This window comes from Cygnus olor, chromosome 2, assembly GCF_009769625.2.
Source record: "Cygnus olor isolate bCygOlo1 chromosome 2, bCygOlo1.pri.v2, whole genome shotgun sequence".
Taxonomy (NCBI): Eukaryota; Metazoa; Chordata; class Aves; order Anseriformes; family Anatidae; genus Cygnus; species Cygnus olor.
This window is the reverse complement of record NC_049170.1, coordinates 111,406,815-111,426,459: the sequence shown is the minus strand read 5'-3', so window position 1 is coordinate 111,426,459 and position 19,645 is coordinate 111,406,815. Positions and strand designations below refer to the sequence as shown.

Here is a 19,645-nt window from a genome sequence, read left to right as displayed (position 1 = left end):
AGAGCTGAATAATTTTACTTACTGTCACTGGTGGAAAAGAGTGTTCCTTTCAAATTTTTTTAAAACTTTTATTTTTTTTTTTTTTTTTTAGAAAAAGGAAAAAACTCTGCATGGTAGAGTGTATGGTATATAATTTCAAAACAGAACAAGTGATATGGAATGGATCATTTCCCACACTATTTAAAGTTGAACCTAAAATCATCTGTAAATCAACACTCATTACCATGTAAGACATAGGCAAACAATCAACTTTTTTTTTTTGTTTGGTACAGATTTCTTCTATCAATTCCGCCTGAATTTTCCAAGGGTTGGGGAGAAAAGGGGGGCAAATGCTGCCCGTTGTCCTAACCATAATTGTACTGACCAAGCTTTGTGCTTTGAGATCTAGCATCGTATGGCTTTATATACGTTCCCTAAGCGAACAGTGCAACATCGTCACCATCTTAAGTGTTTATCCCACATTCAAACTGTAACTGAACAGCACTCCCAAACCCTTTCCCGCCCCCAAAACGATGAAACCAAAAAGCAGAAAGTCTCCAGCAAGCAGATTTCCTCCCAGAAATCTGTGTAAACTGTAGCTCAGGGTTGGGTAGCAGCACAGAAGACAAAAGAGGTGACAGCATGATTCAATAGCGTCTCTAAAGACTACTGTAAGACTGCCATTCTTTAGTCTGTATCTTGCAATCACAATTTGTTTTCTTCCCTGCAATACTATAAAGCAACATAAAAAAAAATAAAAATAAAAAAAAAATCAAGACTCAAAAGCAAAACGCAGAAGCCTTTAAAGCTTCCACTTAGCTTTGAGTGGTCGCTCTTAGGAACAGATCTCTGCCATCAGAAGCAAATCTCGAATGTACACACATGATTTTGGTGGGGAGGGATGCAGCCAGGGGTGGAAGGACCTCTTAGCAAAGCCGCTGACAGTTTTGCTTTGTAGACCAGCCTGCTACACCACTGCCTAGGGCTGAATCAGACCAGGGGGCAGCTGTAGGCGCTGAGCACTCTGCAGGCTCTGGGCCCTTCTCCTCCGGGGCTGCCTGGGGACGGGAGACAGCAGGGAGCAGGAGCAACACGGGGATTGCAGCAGCCTGGGGAGTTGCACCGGGGCGGGAAGTGCACGCTTTTCTTGCCCACCTCCCCCCCAATCCTGTTGGAATGTATCTGATCAGTAACTAGGCAAGTATTAGCAATAACTGTAAGCCAGCCCAATGGCCCTCCCCCTTAAAATGGAGGGAGAGCAACAGCATCAAGCGAATTCCCATTTGTCCTGACATGTTTCAGACAACCTTTCCAGATCCTATAGAGTATTCATACGCAGGCGTTTCTCATACTAGAATTTAAAGGAGTCAAAGCTGGTAAAGAAACTGGATGTTTCCTGGCCTAACCGAAGGAAATAATAAAACCGGTTAAAGTAAAAGCAAAAGAAAGTAAGCATTAGTGTGTTTACATCCTCTGGTATGTCCCACTTCTCTACGTTCTGCTCACAAGCCCTTTCCATACTCTGAGCAAGCACTCCCGAACTTAGAGAGGTAAGGCTTCAGCTAAAAATCTCGTGGTTGAGATTTTTTATTTGAATACCATAAATGTAAGTATCTGACTTTACTGGATCTATGCGGGGCATGTTGAGGGCAAGGCTTGTTACTAAGTGAATCTGCACAAGAGAAGGTTGGACACGGGTGTAATCCCACCGCGTAACAACGATTGAGCAACGTCCGTAAGCATGGCGCTAGCATAGTGTGCACGTAGCATCGGGGAGCTCGGATGACGCTCTCTGGCTTTCTGGGTGTCCAGTCAGAGCCACGGAAGCTGCAAGAGGTTTTCCTGTAAAACTCCAGTATTGAAATGTCTAAAGGAACTGGACCTTTAACTTAAATGGGCACTGGTTTTAAGTTTTGCAGTCAATTCTAGTTAAAAACCAAAACTTGAATAGCTGATGCCCCTGCTGTTGGAGCCTTAAGACACCTGTTATACAGCTGAGCCCTACTTTTTTTTTTTTTTTTAATAAAACACTGTTTTAAGATACAGCACAATAAATGTGCTTATTACGCACTCTAACATAGAGCACAGAAATACAACACTACAGAGTGCAAGTCTAACCATCTCCACAGTGGGAAAAGTGCGAAGGTTAAAAATATGCATGTGGCTTAACACAAGATATTTTTAAAAAACATGACATGGAAATCTCATACTAATGCTTTCATCTTTATCACAAACACGACTGAAAACTTATGGTCAGTTGCTGATCCTTCTCTTGTAATAGTAGTGTAATCCTTTCAAAGGTAAAATGTTGGAAAGATCAGAGAATTAAAACAAACAAACAAAAAACAAAAAACAAAAAAAAAGTGTCCAAAAATGATCCCGTTTACCACTTTTCCAGTAGTTATGTTTTTCAAGAAGTAAACACGTAAGGTCACCTTGATCTTCGCCATCAGTAACTGATACACGCTGACACCGCTAAGCCAACCACCTGGACCAAGATCAGGTCGGTGGCACGCACGCACACACACGGATACACACACAAACACCCCACAGGAAAAAGTGCACTTTCAATTGCTGATACAAAAATAGATTGGCACATTCTTTTTGACACAGTGAAGATATCCTCTTTTAAAAGCTTTTTCACAACGTTAGGGAGTCCTTTTGTAAGTTGCAGCAGGTCTGTAGAAAAAGCACTATGAGAATGCACTCACGTGGGCTTCCAGGGTTTGTGTGATTGAGAGAGGGGTGGTAATGAAGGACGCCCTTCGTATTTCTGTATGACTGATGACAGGTAACTTTTATGTCTCTAGTCCCTGCAGCAGGGTCAGTTGCCACCCAGTTTCAGCACGTTAACCATGTACCAACATCTCAGTCTTTACCTGCTCTGAGAAAGTAACGATACATAAATTTGTCAAAGCTGAGAGTCTTACGTCAACGCAGTGTTTCCTATCAGTCGCTGGAAAAACTGGTTTGGAAAGGGAGAGAGTGAAGTGTTAGGAGTCTGATTTTGCATTTCCAGTAGTAATTGCAGCTCAAGAGAGCCAAGTGGGAACAGTCCAGAGCCCCTTCCCAGGAGGGCAGCCAGTGCTAGGAGCTCTGGATCAAGCGTCTGTAGTGTGGCATCACTTCGTGCTCAGGAAGGTGAAGAGCAAACTCCAAGGCCACCAGCACTGGGAATTCAAAGGCGATCAGTTCTCGCCTGTTCAGCCGAAACTTCTCTTCCAGTTTCTGCAATAACCCGGAAAAAAAAGACTTTATGAGTGAGGATTTGACTTGCTAGTGCCTTCTTACAAATGACATCATTAAAAACATTTAAATAAGCATGCGTTGCTGTTGTTCAGCAAGACTTTAATTTACTTTTAACTGACCTAAATGTGCTGGGCAGCAGCTTATGACCATACAGTGTCACGTTGCTTCGTATTCCCCCTTCCCTTACTGATCAGCAGGTGATAAACTACTGGGATGAATCAGATGCATCCATTTTTTACTGGGGAAGTTGTTTACAAAGTTCAGCCAGACATGCTATTTTTGGCATGTTTGTCATTCCACTCATTCCATCTCTAGCAAATACATCTTCTAATGATCATAGTGATTACCGAAGCAGGAAGAGGAACACCTAGCTTCATGCAGTCACTTGTGTGATGGAATACATGCAACCTTGTACCTGCCTACAAAATTCCTGCTCTGCTTGAAATCAAGGATTTTCTTTTCAGCATTAGGCTGTGTTGTAAGGCCCTGTTAGGGCAATTATTTATGCTACAATTACATATATTTGATTGTAATACCTCAGAGGCAAAAGGTGTCATCTGCAACAACTGTAAGTAGAGTGTATATTAAAAATTACTATCCTCAAGGGAGACGAGATGGGTTCCATAGTTGACTTTCTGCTGTAACGTACTAAACCTCCCATCTGTTCTGCTGTTTTCACTGGATTTGGAAGCTAGAAGAAGGCAGCCAGCTGTTCAGGGATATTCTCAATACCACCCACTTGTCCCCCCCAACTTCTTATGACCTCTGTGGCTTGCTGCATCCCTGCCCACTGGATCTAATGAAAAGCTCAATGCAACTTAAGGGTGAACCAATCTTTCATGATAGCATGAAGCCAGATCTTCCCACTCCCACTCAGTTTATTATCTCGTTATTTGAAGGTCATTCTAACAAACTGACTGTCAGATGAGTTCTGTGACTGTGGCAGAAGGCTGTGAGTCCCGTTCTGCCCCCAGCCAAGTCCCATGCCTCTTGAACTGAGGTTGGTTGTACTCAGCTACCTCACTGATTTTCTGTAGCATTGAATCAGATTGGTATCCCAGTTCTTGCAAATAGACTATGGAATAACACACCCCTCTGTATCTTAACTCTTTCATATGGAGTGGCTAGAGACCAAACACCTTCCTCTACAAAAAACACATTGGGGTGAAGTGTCTAATGGAAGCCACATCCTCTTGGCCCAAATTTTTAACTTGATGAAAAAAATACAAAGAGGTAGTCAATCAGATGCCTTCTCAAGTTAGTATCTACATTTCTCTCTCAAAGGAGAGTCTTTACTGACACTCTTAAAAATACAATTAAAAGCAAAATGAATTTCCTGTAGGTTAACTTTTGACTTGTATTGACAGAATGGTGGTCAGATATATCTCAGACCTCACAATATCTGAGAGCAGGGTCTTCAATCACGTCAAACAAGTTTCTTAGTCCTCTGTTGTGACACTGATCTCTCCTACTTCCACACAAATGTAAAATAAAGGAATGTATTTAGCTAGCTGTAGAGCTGGCAACCTAGAGGAGAGCATGATGACTGATAAGCAGGCTTGTGTATAACACATGCTGGCACTTAATGTAGAAGGAACACTGGAAACGTATGGATACCTACATCTATAAGATGTTTGACTTCGTGTTTTCTGAGGTCACTGCCAATTTTGGCTGCTAAAAGAACACAGGCTCCAGCACAAAGCTTTCTATTCTGCTTGTTCAGCTTCCCCTTGAGAGCGAGCTTCTCAAAGTAGACAAAGGCCATGGCTACCGTGGGCTCTTCAAAACCACATTCTTCTTGAGCAAGCTTGCGCATTTCTCTCTTCAAGCTGAATAAAGAGACCAGACAAGTATGCTGTGAACTGCGTGTTAAAGCATTTCTCATTTCACCATAGGAGTCATTATTTAAGAGATTCCTGCTTAGTCAAATGGAAAGGAAAAGGAAAAATGTAATTTACTGGGCAGGTGTCTTTGTGCTCTGTTTTGGGGACACATTGCACTGCATGGTTTGACTTCATTCTTCCCCTTCTTGCCCCTCCCCAACAGGCAGTTGCATCGAAGTATAGAAGTAATTGTAAAGCTTTGACACTTTTAGTAAAAATATTTCATCAGAACTCTTAAGCTGCATACAAATTATTTAGTAACAACAGATTTGAGTGCTTGTGATCTATATGCAGCTTTGCAGTTGGTTATGGTTGGTCAAACCCAACCTTGCTATGTACCGCAGAGTTCTCTAGTTACAGAGCAACGAGAATCAGTATCCTGGCCGCTTCAGTCAAATGAAATCATCATTACTTCAGTGAAGCAGTATGTCTAGCCTGCTATGCTGGAAACTGTGATGAAATACTAAAACTTTGCTGTGAAACTGATCGCTTGTTTTGCTTCTGGCCATGCTCTCTGGACAAGGCACAAAAATCAACATTTCTCCTTCCTCAGGCTCTTTTTAAACTAAGTGCCATATACTCGAGTCCTTTTTTTATGTTATTTTTCTGGATCTTATAGTATAGTGCAAGCCCAGCTCACATCCTCATCCTCTCAGATGCTGAGTTTGACACCTCAGTGGTACGCGTTTGTATGTTCACCTATCTTATTCACTCAGCCCGCTAATCAAAGCAACCATCTGACTTATTCTGCACCTCTGCAGGTCACTGCTCCTGGAAGATCAATCAGTGCTGTGAGTCTCTTCATGCACAACAGTGATGGCCCTGAAATGTGAGACAGCTGTATCACGTGGCTGCCATACCAAGCTTTGCAACGTACCTTCTTATTTTACTGAGGGTTAACTTGATGTGAGGGAACTTCTCCTTAAAGGTCTCATTCATGTCCTTCTTGAGATCTGATGGCTTCACATAGTCTATGACTGTGGTCTGTAACACACGGTCAAGAGAAAGTCATTCTTTTTGTGTGTAACAAACAAGATCACTCAGTCCCTGAAAGCACAGAATACCAAACAAATGCCTAATGATTTCAGAGAGGGGAAAAATAAGTCTGAATTAATGTAACGATTTGTTTGTGACCGCTCCGTCAGAACGAGTGACCTGAAATCTGAGATGAGTGCTGAGCACAAACCCCCAACAACACATACCTCATTACTTCCAAATATTGCTGCAAATGAGTTTAAGCCCAATGTGGGTGGATAAAACCTAGCTGACAATCCTTGTTATGCCAAAACAAGTCATCACAATAATGCGATGACCAGATTTTGTGTGTGGTTCTGAAACATATTGCCAGTCTCAAACAGACTCCTCAAAGGATCTGCTGGTACAAATTCTTGACTACTGTGCTATACATTTGTGATAGAATAGGTAATCAGCCTAAATCGTGGATAAATCAGTAGAATGCAAGACAGTAATGCTGTCATAACTCACATATTAACCGGACAGAAGTACTGAGTTAGGACCACATCGGAAGTGCACAGTTTGTTTACTTTACACTGAGATTCCTATTCCTTTTTGTCACAACCTGAAGAATTTCCCTGGATAGCAGAGGGCCCTCCTGGCCAGTCCTGCAATGCCACCACCACCAGCAGCTACGGGTGTGCAGCACTTCTCCCATTCCTTCAGTCTTCATTCATGAAGCACTTTGCCAAAATCCTCTGTCACCACTGAAATCAGTTGAACCAAGAGCTAACCCCTCATTTGAAGGATGTGCCAGTTCTCTTCCTGGCTCTGGCTGTTGTGCCCCTTGGACAGAAGCAGAGAAGAGCCCTGGCTTGGGCAGCCAGGGGACAACCTGGTCCCTGGGCATCAGGATCCTGGCCAGCTTCAAGCACGGGCAGTGCATTCACCTCTGTGTACTGCATCCCCTTCCTAGATTTCCACATCCCAGCACACAGCAGGTGGGTGCAACCCATATGGATTATATATCCTGCATTCTCCTCCCAGTAAATGATTATTCCCTTCTAATTTCTGTTTATGGTTAAACTATATCAGAGCAAAGGGCTGTTGACTCTAGATGAGCGAGGGAAAGAGACATACAAAACACTTGTCACGTTACACCTTTGTAGAAGATGGAGCCTCACTGCATTATATCCTCATGGGAATCTAAATCAGCCAAAGTTTTTAAATAATAAAACATGGAAGGGCTGGGGAGGATAGTGTAATGGCTCCGGAGAGCAACTGGGCAACTCTTGTTATCTGATCATGTTCTTGGCTGGATCAGAAATGAGCACGAAGAGGAGCAAAAGGCAACTAACTTTTCCTGCACTTTGTTTAAGAGCGGTTGTACTGAAATAAAGGATATTTACAAGAATTTAAATGAAAGCAGAGCATGCTTCTTGCCTGAATAGCACACAACAGTATCTGAAGTAAACATGCTGATATGAAGAGGAAAAAACCAACTAGCCGCAGGGAGTCGTTACAGTCATATACACATTTTAAAATGAGGGCTATTCTGCTGTCTGCCTTGCAGTGTGAAAAGCATCATTTGTCCAGATAAACTGCTTCCCCGTGACATCCTGGCAGGTAATTCTGCTGGGCACGTCAAGCCCAACAGTTGCCTGCTGTTAAGTATAAATGCTTGCATGCCCCCTCTGACACAGTTACATGTCAAGCGCCAGTCCAAATTTTGCTCAATAAAGGGGATGATTTATTACAAAACTCTGTCCTATTAAGGAAAGTTGCCAGTTATAAGAAAACATCAGAAAGGAGAAGGTCACGTCAACCTTCTTCAGTGACCCTTGCTGCCCTGCACGTGTACGGATCAGCTACAGCACAGGTCTGGGAAGACACCAAAGCACTGCTAAGGTTAAAAATTCACATACTGTCTTGATGTTGAAGCAGGCAGATTGCTATCATGCCTGAATAAAGAGAAGGGAGGAAAAGACAGGCAGGAGAAACCTCACCCTACCTGGGCCAGAAGGGAAAGGCTTCAGCCGAATGTGTGGGTCTGCCTGTTTTCAGTCTTGCTGGAGGTGGAAGGAAGGGAGGATTTGGCTGAATGTACACGGAAGACTTTGCCTGGGTGTCTCAGAAAGTCGCTTGCGGGAGGCTCTGCTTGCAGCCTGCAGGGCTCAGACCTCAAAAGCTGAAGAACGAAAATCTTACCAATTTCTCTTTCTCCTCTCATTCCTTTCCCTGGGATTTTGGTTCCTGCTTGCCTACTCCTTGGTTTTGGGGGTTTGAGGTTTTTTGCGAGAGGATCATCAGCAAGTTGGGTGCTTCTGACACTTACATGTATATGCTGGGAGTTCTTTGTGGTATTAAAAAGGATCTTTCGTACTGCTGTAAGAGGACTACTGAAAAAAGCCATGTAGCATACTTTAGACCAGTGCTACTTGCTACTCAAAATACAAAAACATTGGTCCATGCCTCACTTATTTACAGAGTCAAGAGATGCTGAGCACACAAAGGTTACCCACTATTAAATCCAAAGATGGTTTCAGTTACTATCAGCACTTTTTGGTTGTCTTGGGCAATCCTAGAAAGAGCAGGCTTGGTGCTACCATGCAAAGCTACACTATACCTTATTTCATGCCTCATTGCAAACTTAACTGCCCGTTGTTTGCTCTCTGTTACCACAGAGCTCCTTAGTTTTATCTTAATCATCTCCCACAAAGCCATCATGGCTTTTTTTTTTTTTTTTTTTTTTTTGGCAGACTCGCACTCGGCTCCTTCCAGGTAATCATTTCCCCTTGCACAGAGGAGAACACAAAAAAAACATGACTCGAGCGTGCAGGACAGAAACCACTTTGCAGCAGAAAGCCCGTGGTGGAGGCAGGGCCTGAGCATCCTCCGCAGTCAGCTGAAGGGCTGCACGTTGATAATGCACTACGGCAGGGTTGGGTTGCTTTCACCTCCAGCACAAACGTGCCCGAGTGGCTCCGGAGTGGTCGGGTGAGCCCTGGGCTCCCGCGGCAGCCTCCTGGGTGCCTTACGTGCTGCTCTGCAGGGGTCTTTGGTTTTACCTGGGACTCCGCCGGCTAAGCCGAGGAGATCTGCCAGTACTCAGCTAAAATCTTTTTAGAAGATGTTCCTTTTTTTTTTTTTTTAATTTATTTAAAGCAAAGCATTCAGAGTCTTGAGAATAAGCAGACGGCTTAAAACAGAAAATGGTAATGAGGTACAGCTATTTTTAAACGCAGAGATTTGTCAATTTTGTCCTGGTGATAAGGATCTCCCCCCCTCCAACTCCGAATACTGCTGCTTCCTGCTAGACAACAGTCTCTATGATATAAATCACAATAATGAAATCCAGATGAAAGCTGGTGTGTGCTGTTTTTGATTCATGTAACAGGATAACAGCAGCATGTTTGAACACACTGGCTCTACGGCAGCTGTCTCGTCTTGTCAGTGCCATGCTGGAGAGCTCAACTAACTGCCCTTATTCTCAAGAAAAGGCATTGTGCAACTTCTTGTCTTTTTTCCCCTTTTTTTTTTTTTTTGGTAGCTGCTGTAGAATCCTGACTTACCCCTGCGCAGCAGGAAGCCCCCTTCTCAGCTGGTGCCTGTAGGATAACTGTATTTGGGGCTCTGCTCACCAGAGGGGCAGCCCTCTTGCTGCCATGCTGTGTACCTGTGAAGCTAAGGAGAAATCCCACATGCCCAAGAATCGTCTGTCCGTCCGTCCTTTCCTGCTGGAGCTGCCCTCCTGCACCCCACGAGCGGCTCAGCACCGACCCTCTGCTGCTCCCTTTCCCATGGAGAAGGAAAGAGAATGGGCTGGTGGAAACCTCAGCGCATGTACAAGGCCAAAAGCACGGCCAGGGTGCCCCAGTGACCCACAAGGACCAGCTGGGATCTTACTGCTGAAATGGGAGTGCTCTGACCCCGAGTCATCGTTTGCCACCTTCTCTTCTGCTCAGCGTTTACTCTTCCTCTGCTTTAGGCAATTTTATTTCTCTTGGGCTGTCTGTGAGTTAGAAACAAACTCGCTGTGTCAAGGAAAAGACATCACTGTAAGCAGAGTTTTGTCTGTCTGGAATAGTTCTGGTATTGCCTGCGCTGGTCAACACCAATGCTCCAAATTTTAGGATGGCGTTTTAAATAATCCCCTAAAAGGAGCACGGCGTTTTCCCATCCAAATACACTTAAATATATACAACGTTATTCCCCAGAAGGCAGGCATTTTGCACTTCCAGGGCTGTCAGCACGAGCAAGGCACTGGGAAGTACCCAACCGTCTCTCTAACACTCTAATCTCCAGTGTTTGTAACTTCTGTCATCCAGACCCGTCTGTCTTGTTTCTCACAGCTTATTTGCACAAAACACATTTCACTGCAGTATTCAGAAATGCTCCTTTGCGAGCTCTGTCCGTGTTCTCTGTATACAGATCTGTAAATGTATATTTTAGTTTGGCGATGGAGGTTGCACAAGACAAATGAAAGCTTTGATATATGGTAGCTGACAGATGCCTGGCCAACATGATGAATGCTCGGGCTGAAGCCTGTGCTCTGCACACTTTTTGCATGGCTGGCAGTTTTGAACTTGGAAGTTAGCTCGTGTGTTATTCACACGCGTTTTCTAGCAGCTGCTTTCTCATAGGAAAGCTGTATATATAGTTTCATAAATACAGGAGGAGGCAGGATGCCTGGAATGGTTGGAAAGACTGGCAAGATGAAATATTGTTGAAAATAAACCCTACTTTGGCACATTACCAGTAAAAGATGACCTAGCCTTGGATGCCTCCATCTCCCTCTAAGAAGGGTAAAATCAGAATAAAATAGGTGAATAAAATGGAAGTTACACGATAGGTTCTCTTCAGCTGACTTTACTGCAGACCTCTGATCAATCTGCTTCATGGAGAGCAGACGCGATAGGTTTAAGAGACCTTCAGTAGCACACTGGTAAGGTCTCAACCACATAACAGATGCGAAGAAGTCAACGACTCTGCCCTGCTTTAATGCATACCACACGTGATTAGCTACGTGGCTATAAGCTGTCAGTAACCCAATGTATATAGCGATGGCCTAAGGTGCGCATATATGGGAAATCCTGCTGGAGCAGAGGCTTGAAACAGTGATGGAAAATGGGAGTGATTTCTTTATTATAACAACTTTTTAAAAAAGAAAAAGGACAACTAAAAGATGTCTCATTGTCAGAAAGGTACTGACATTCACGGAACATAGACTGAAATATTTAGCATTTCACAAAGCAAATCATCTCAAAGCTGCCCCTTTGAATTAAGGTACGTGGAATGATGCCAGTTTATTTTATACAGTTAACACACTGAAAGCGTTCTCAATTAATACAGCGTGTCATTGCTTCAAAATACATATTTATTGGAGCCTCAGCCAAATATAGCATCAAATCCATAGAGCACTGGCTTTAAATATGAATATATACCACCGCTGTGATCCTCTGCTCCCTGAGACTTTTGGGTACGAGGCCAGCAGCTGATAAAAAAGCAATCTGGAGATGCTTCTTAATTTCCAACTACGGAAGCAGCTCGAAGACTACAGTGACGACATCAAAGGACGCTTGCTGTAGTGGAGTACTTCTGACCTTGGTGCTCCTTGTGAAAGACAGTAAGGGGGGAGCGAGAAAGCAAATGTGCTATATCATCATGCAGGGCTTTTGTTAGACTGAACGGATGGAGCAGCACGCAGTTCTAATTTTAAAATCACATTGGAAGACTAATATTTAATAATGCAGCTTGGCTGTGCTTGACATGAGTGCTGTACTTGGCAAACGCAGGCTGATGGTCAGCCTGCTGTAAGAGCCCTTCAGTCCTCTGCAACATGCTTTTTTATTAGCAGCGTATAGATGTCAGTTTGTTTTGATATAATTAAAGCAATACACTGAAACTGTCGTTAAGGACCAAAAACCAATTTCCAAGGGTATCCCTTGGGCATGGATATATGGATATTGCAGGGATGTTATTACACAAGGGTCACTCAAAGTCAAGATGCTACTGATCGAGGCTTTTCTTCCCTTTCTGCAAGTTCTGGCAGCAGATAGCAGCCAGCTGAACACGCTCTTGTGTTTTTGTGTCACCAGCAAAACCCAGAGCTGTGGGGGTCGTCCTCATGCATGCTGCAGAGGGAGTTTTCTCCTCCTGTTTGTTTCTGCTTGCAGGAATGCAGGGAGACAGTGAAGATGCTGGCTGCACACTGGTTGACGTGAAATGCTAGCAAAGAAGTTACTGCTCTGCCTGGTAGCTGGTGGAAGTTCCTATTCTGGGGAGATTTAAGAATCTGCAAGAATTCCTGTTTTAGCAGTATCAGCCAGGAAGACATCTGTTAACCATGACATGATGTTTTTTCCCTCCCCCTGCCTCCTCCAGCATGAATTCTTCTACCTCTTATTGTTTATATTGTGTCAGAGATTGTAGGCTCTCCTACAAAGACAACATAAAGTGAAATAATTTCTCTGGGGTACACCAGAATTTGAATACAACGAATGCAATTAATGGAAGTGGTGGAGTTTGTGCTGGAAACAAAAAATAGGCTGCCTTTTCAGATTTGTTCCCTATCAGGCTGTTTGTGGGTATTACTTTTAGAAATGCTACAGGGAAGTGCATATCCTTTAAAGCTAGGAACTTCACTGCAAAAAAAAAAAAAAAAGACCAAAGCAAAAGCACTTCTTCCCCACAGCTATCTTCAAAGAGGAAGCTCTGCTTTTCCTTGAAAACAAGGACTTGCAGTTCAAAATGCTCTGCAAGTCAGGACTAATTCAGCTCGGGAAAATTATAAGCCCATAAAGTCAATGTAAGTGATAATAACCTTGGGCTCCACAAAAAAAGGAGGAAACTGCCTCTCTCATAGGCTCGAGTGCAAACCGCACTCATGTCAGAGTAAAATCCAAGCAGGGCCACACATTTTATCCGTCTTGCACCTTCGAATAAAGCCTGCAATGTTTAGTGAAGCAGAATTCACGCAGACCTCAAGAGCATTCTACCAGAGGAGCAATCCTGGCCTGCAGAGCACACGTCGGGCTCCCGGGTGTCGCATTTGTGCATTTAACTCTGTTCTGCAGCCGGCAGTGCCCTGCAGACCTGCTGCAGCTCAGCATCTAGCCTCGCTCTTCTAAAACACCATTTGTTCAGATTCTTGTCACACACCTTACCCCCTTAATTGCTCTGACATCCACAAGGAGGGGGAAAAAAGCCTACAGGCTTGCAGCTGCCAAACATTAATGCTAAATGCTGGCCAAGTAAGGAAACTTTAATTACAAACTGCAGCTCTCCACGCACGGTGCTCACATTGAAGATGCTCTCGGCTGCTCCAGCACCCGTGGGAGGCAGTAACTGAAGCTGTATTCCACTCGGGACCGCGGGCTGCTTTGAATCCGTGTGTACAGTAGGTCGACAATGCTGCGGTCGTTTTGCAGGAGTCTGCTAACGCTAAGATGGCTGTGCACCGTCAGGAAAAGCAACACAGGTTTCTCGCTGACCTCAGACTGCAATTTGCTTTAATTGCAGCATATGCTGGTTTTTGTATTTGGGGAGGAAAATGCCTTGAAATTACAGACTATTATGCTTCTGTTCACACTGATGGGAACTGCAGGGAGGGGGAACTCCAGCTGAGTCTAGGAAGATGGATGCAAGTGAAGTCTTCTGCGTAGGCAGTATGGCCCTCTATCAACCAGCTCAATGCATAAGCCCTCCTTACTCGCAGCCCAAATTGCAAAACCCTGTTTAAACCTGCAAGCTCCCGGGACGCTCTGGCACGACCTTTCCTCCCTTCTCTCGGCTGAAGGAAGCACCAGCCGCTTGTGAAATCCCTCAGCCGAGCGCTGAAGAACAAACACCCACTCCTTGGTTCCCTGTCAAGCTGTGCAGCTCCTGTGTTGCGTCACGGCGAAATCTTGGACCTTGGACAAGAGAGCTCTTGGCACATGCCAGCTATTCCCACCACCAAACGGAACACAGCACTTAATTTCCTTCGGTCCTTTCTCAGATTAGTGCCTTCTTTCCGAGAAGGAGCAAACAATGCCATTGATTTTAATGATTAGCCTTCAAGTCCGTTTTTCGCCTTGAATGTATCTAGTCATACCTCTATCACAGGGGAAAGCCCAGGCAGCTTACTGCAATAAAAGCACAAATGTGGGCCTCAAAACCCACACTGGTGGTTAACCAGTGTACAGAAAAGGAGGGCAGCACACACCCGCTCCTGGGCAGAAAGCTCCCCTGCAGGAAGCTCTCCTGGCTCTCTCATTTTGACTTACCTGACCACGTCCACCTCAACGTCAAGCATCAATGACTTTGGGTGATGTTAGAGGACTCAGACTGTTTGGAGCATACTTACAGCCTGAAGAAGGTTGGAGACACAACCACGATTGCTAGAACTATGTTCATTTTGGATGCCAGTTAACAACGAGTTTCTGTTTGAAGGAAGACAGCTCCCTGTCCATGACAATAACCGTATCAAAACCTAACAAGTATTTTCCTACCCAGACGTGGCTGCCATAAAGGGTTGACACTTTGTGGGTTGCCAGCCAAAAATAACTTGCCAACCCTAAAAGTAAAACTGGCTGAAAGTAAGCAGAGGACATACTAAAACTTTTCACTTGAAAATTTAACCCAAACACAGCCTCAGAGCTCAATTAAGCCTTTCTATGCAACAGGCAGAGCACTCTTGCCAACAAGTAGATCGGCTTCAATTTAAGTGACACAAGTAAAATACATTTCTGTTGAAGAAGGAACACCTAGCAATACTATTATCAAATAAAGACCAGGCTGGAGGGCAGAGGAGAACCTGCAACGACTGTACCTTTATATACATTAGTAGTTTCCTAAGTAGTATCTCTGCTCCAAGTTAAGTGGGGACGTGGATGACACTTCAGACTTCAAATCCTATCCTATTTATATATAGAAAAGAGTGAGTAATAGTAAGTCACCACTTTGAAAAAAAGAAAAGAATTAGCTTTCCACCACGGTATACTACTGCTTTGGATGTCTAATGCAGATAGATATGTGCTCACACACATACAACTGCACTGCGTCTTGCTACATTTCTGCCAAAATAGCACACCAAATCCTACGGGCTTGGTGCAACTGCAAAAAGGCTACAGAAGTCTCTCACCAGAGTAAATACTGAGTTAGAGCTGAGATCAAGGAATTGTTATGAGTCTGTTGCATTACAGCTTTGGACATGGCAAAAAACATACAGGTTCTGCTCATAATTGCTGCAATTAAAGGAAGGACTATCCCATGATGAAATAAATATCTGGGAAACAAAGGCTCTACGAGACACCGAGGTTCTACTCCAATGAGTAGACGATAAGTATCAAAACAAAATACAGTTTCATGACTTCAGAAAAACCCTAATGGGCATTCTCCTATTTTGTAATAGATGCCAATTAGAGGAAGTATAAATTTTCCTCTGAACGAGAGAGAATGAGTGCATTGTTCAAACAAGCCTTTCATCTAAAATATTTATGAAATACAGCAGTAATAAAAGCACTTACTTTTGTAATACCTCCACAAGTTTGTTTTTACATGTCCCAGTAAGTAACTGTCATTTAGAACAAAGCATTCCAAACAGCTGTTATTAGTAGATTAAAAATAATAATAATCTTCTTAAAATGCAGCCAAATGCAACCTCAACTTTCTAAATATTGTTACTAACATTTATCTGTGCTACACCTAGTTTTGAGTATCACTTACCATATACGAAGGAAATATTAAAACCCGCTTATGTTTGCCACACGGCCACTGGGGATCATCTAAAAGATTGGGGTCATATTCAACATAGTCTCCCAGGTCACTGCCTATAAAACAATGGTAAAAATAACATTTCTTAATTACATCAAGAAATCTGTAAACGTTAAGTGGCAAACAAGTTCAGTGGTAATGCACAAAATGATCTTTGTGCTGGCTGTTTGAAAAGAGTCAATTTTGTATATGTCACTCTAGGTACTTCAGTAATAGTAGAACTTGCAAAGACACAGAGGACCTGAAGCTTATGAATTACCTGGTAAATATGAACTTAGGGCTTAGAGAAGTGCACAATTCTGTGAAACCCCAAAATGAAGCCACAGTCCAAAAGTCTGCCAAACAAATGTGGTCCCACATACCCTGCCATGTTCAGGTGAGAGGAAAGTGAGTTGGGAAGTTTTGTTGACTTTTATTCCCAGAAACGAGCTCTCATCTGTTTATGCAGATGTTTTGATTTGTTTCATTTAACACGCCAAAGTATCTTAAGCATATAGTGTTTTGGCGTATGTTTTGTGCCCAGTTTTGTAAACACGGCCCCTTCCAGCCTAATAAAGGTCATGAGTACGATTTACACCTTCAGCTTATGACTATCGTGTTGCCATTGTGTATTTTCCACAGCAAACAGCAGTCACGATGAGCCTTATGTGGGAGGAACAAACAATGCCAGTTACACAAGGAGGCATACTGAGCGGGATCAGCGGCTGGCAATATGACAAGGGACCGGTGCTTTCTTGTAAGCCAGCCTTGCTGAACAAACAGGGAACAAGCATGGAAAAGGGCACTCCAAGCTCTGTGTTACCTACTGCGTAAGACTATATTTTGCTTAATTTAAGCACAAAAGGGGTTAAAACATGGCGTCTCCACCAAAAAGTCTTCATAATTGGACGCCTACCTGTGCAATTTGCTCTAGGGAACCTGCTTTGGCAGGGGGGTTGGACCTGATGGTCTCTTGAGGTCCCTTCCAACCCCTGCAATTCTGTGATTCTGTGATAATAGTCACCTATTGCCAGGGTATGCAAGGCTATTAAAACAAGCTTCTTGGTAAGTTACCTGCATCAATGCTCCCCTGGGTGCTGTTAGCTCTTGCCAGAGAAAGGCTACGATGGCTTGCATTGCGAAATTGGGAGAAGGATGAGGTGGAGTCTATTGTGTTCCTCCGAGTTCCCAGAGCATTGGTTGGAAATAGGAACTGTGTGTATGAAACGGTCTAAAAAGAAAGTCAGAATGGACAGAGAGTTACTATCAGCCCAGCTCAGCCGCAGCAGGATCCCTTTGGGGCATCCCAGTTTGAAGCAGGGGAAACCAAATTAGCAGGGGATTTTCTGGATTTCATAGTTAGGCACAGATGAATAAACACTAGTCACCTACATTTGCTTCAGTGTAGTCACTTTATCCACACAAAAAAGCTTTTGCAAATGCATTAATTCTTCAGCAAAACAAAACTACAAACACACACGCGAGCTCTAATACACGGGATTTGCAAAATCCTACTCAAGGGTCAGATTTAAAAATACATCAGGTTTTTCAGTGGGCCTTCCCTGTAGCAGATTTCAGCTGTTTCTTTACTGAAATGGCATTCTTGTGTATGGGTCCCTCATCACAGATCAGCCACAGGCAAATCACCTGAACACCGCCTAACTTAAGCACTTTCTGTGGTATTTTTGTCCTTTAGGATTTGATCTGGCAAAGTCTTGTTGGTGTCTTAAGTTAACGGTAATGGTTATGGGAGATCATTCGCTACCTGCCAGCATGGACTCAGTGTGAATGAATAATGTGACAAAATTATTTTCAGAATGAACCAATTCTCTGTTTGCATGCTTGGCCAGAAATAGACTACGTCTTGCTTCTCCTAGGTTTATTTTCCAAAAATAACAGTATTATGAAGAAAAAAATGAGTCTCAGGCTCCAGACTGGTTTATGAGCAGGTCAGAACAGGTATCAAATAAAACACATGAGCTTTAATTTATTTATAAGCAGACAGGTTGTCCTAAAGAATTTACAGTCTGGGGTCTGGACTGTCACTTGGTTAGGTGAGCACACTGTGTGCAGCAGCACTGACCTTTATTTAAGCCTTTAAATTCAGAAATGACAGCAGACTGGATAAATGGAATGACAAAACGTAAATCAGGTTTTCAGAAAAAAAAAAAAAGTTTTCATATGTGATTAAAATAATCTCTTCTCTACAGATTTGTTTAAAATGGATCGCTTTCCCCAAAAAATCATAATTGCTTATTCCATTTCAAATGAATGCGCTCTTGGATTTTGACATGCTCCTCAGGTTCATACTAATGTCCTCTTACTCTTTTGGACAAATGCAATGGTAAGTGAGATTTATTTTATTAAATAAATTTGAAAGCAAGCAGAATTACAGCTTACAACTATCACCAGAAATTATTTTTGCCTCTGACAATACACTCTGTGCTGATACCTCCTGCTAGAGCCAGGGGAACACCGATTTAGTAATGCTCCACAGACTCAGATGTTGCCGGAGGCAGATTTCTTCAAGGAAACTGAGTTGTTTGCATTGACAGCTAGGATGGTCCCCTTGAATTTCTGCTCATCTTCTTTACAGCTCATACATACTGTGCTTTAACTATTGTATTATGCTGAATATTGTAATTTATTCAAATATTTGTGCTTGTTACCAGTTATGCCATATTTTTCCCTAACTACAGAGAATCTAACAGCGTAGGAAGTGAAGCATCCCCACCTTCCCATCTGCTCCGAGCTCCACACCTTCAAGACCAATGATCTCTTTTAGACACACTCCAGTAGAATGGCACTGGCGTCCACCATCCAACTTCATATCCCTGGGGAACAGAAACCAGAGCAGACAGCTCTTCATAAGCACATCTTATTTACTTTCCACCACACAATGGAAGCAGCATTAATCCTAAATCTAGCAGTGCAAAGCACAGACGAGACAACCTTTCCTACGGACAGGACTGTGTTGTCTAAAATACATTATAGCTACTGGTTACAGCAAAAAGCCCACTTTGTTCCTGGTTGTGCCTCGTATTCCACCTATGGTGCAAAACTTGGTTCCTCATCACTGAGGGCACCTGACAGAGCTTGGCACTGGGAGGGACCTGGGAGTTGTGTAAGCTTCGGGTGAGATCCAATAATCCAGCATATCTAATAAACTGATGCTCTTAAAATACGTGCCCAAGTGCCTCCATGCTGTCATGCAGAGAGTGAATTGCCCATGAAAGCCTCTGGGAGGAATTTCTGCACCTCCAAGACCAGGAGGGTGTCCAAAGCTCAGTGAACTAGCTCCTGGAGGCCTTCAGGAGAAATCCAGCTCTCCCTTTCACTTCAGGAAAGAAACTTGGGCCTTTGGAGGACTGATCCATTCATCATTTTACACGTACAGGTAAACGACGTGCCTGAGACAATCAGTCTGTATCCCATGCTTTAGCATCACGAATGTGAGTGAAGATAAAAGAGATGATGAGCAAATTTGTGCTCCACAAATGGCTACTGTATGCAACTCCAGAATATTTATCCTGTGGTGTTTTCCCAGCTCATTTCTGCTAAGGTCCAAGTACATGCTTAAAAACCTGTGGGAGAGATGCTGACATGAGGCTTGGAGAAGCCCCGCAGGCTTTTCACCTGACTGCTGGACTGGGCTAGTTCCTGCTTTCTCTTTGCAAACCCTGTTTCCTTGTCTTCACTTCAAATCTTGTCACTCATTTTATTTCTCTGAAAACTGGCAATCAGTGAGTTCCCAATAAATCATGTACCTTGCTCCTAGAAAAATCCAACACATCTATCTGCTGGAAAACATACCTCTATGGCAAACAAAAACACTGTATCAAGGT

The 19,645-nt window shown here is 43.3% G+C and overlaps 1 protein-coding gene across 3 annotated transcripts in view; it reads right to left on the bottom strand.

Annotated features, from left to right (window-relative positions):
* Positions 1 to 19,645, bottom strand: part of CABLES1 (Cdk5 and Abl enzyme substrate 1) — a 67,913-nt gene continuing 48,268 nt past the window's right edge. For all 3 annotated transcript variants that reach the window (XM_040547846.1, XM_040547848.1, XM_040547847.1), the window contains exons 5-10: positions 18,535 to 18,634; positions 16,875 to 17,031; positions 15,774 to 15,877; positions 5,989 to 6,095; positions 4,850 to 5,057; positions 1 to 3,207 (exon numbers count right to left, since the gene is read on the bottom strand). In XM_040547846.1, the coding sequence (XP_040403780.1) occupies positions 3,067 to 3,207; positions 4,850 to 5,057; positions 5,989 to 6,095; positions 15,774 to 15,877; positions 16,875 to 17,031; positions 18,535 to 18,634 (817 nt within the window). In that variant the 3' untranslated portion in view covers positions 1 to 3,066. The remainder of the gene's footprint in view (positions 3,208 to 4,849; positions 5,058 to 5,988; positions 6,096 to 15,773; positions 15,878 to 16,874; positions 17,032 to 18,534; positions 18,635 to 19,645) is intronic.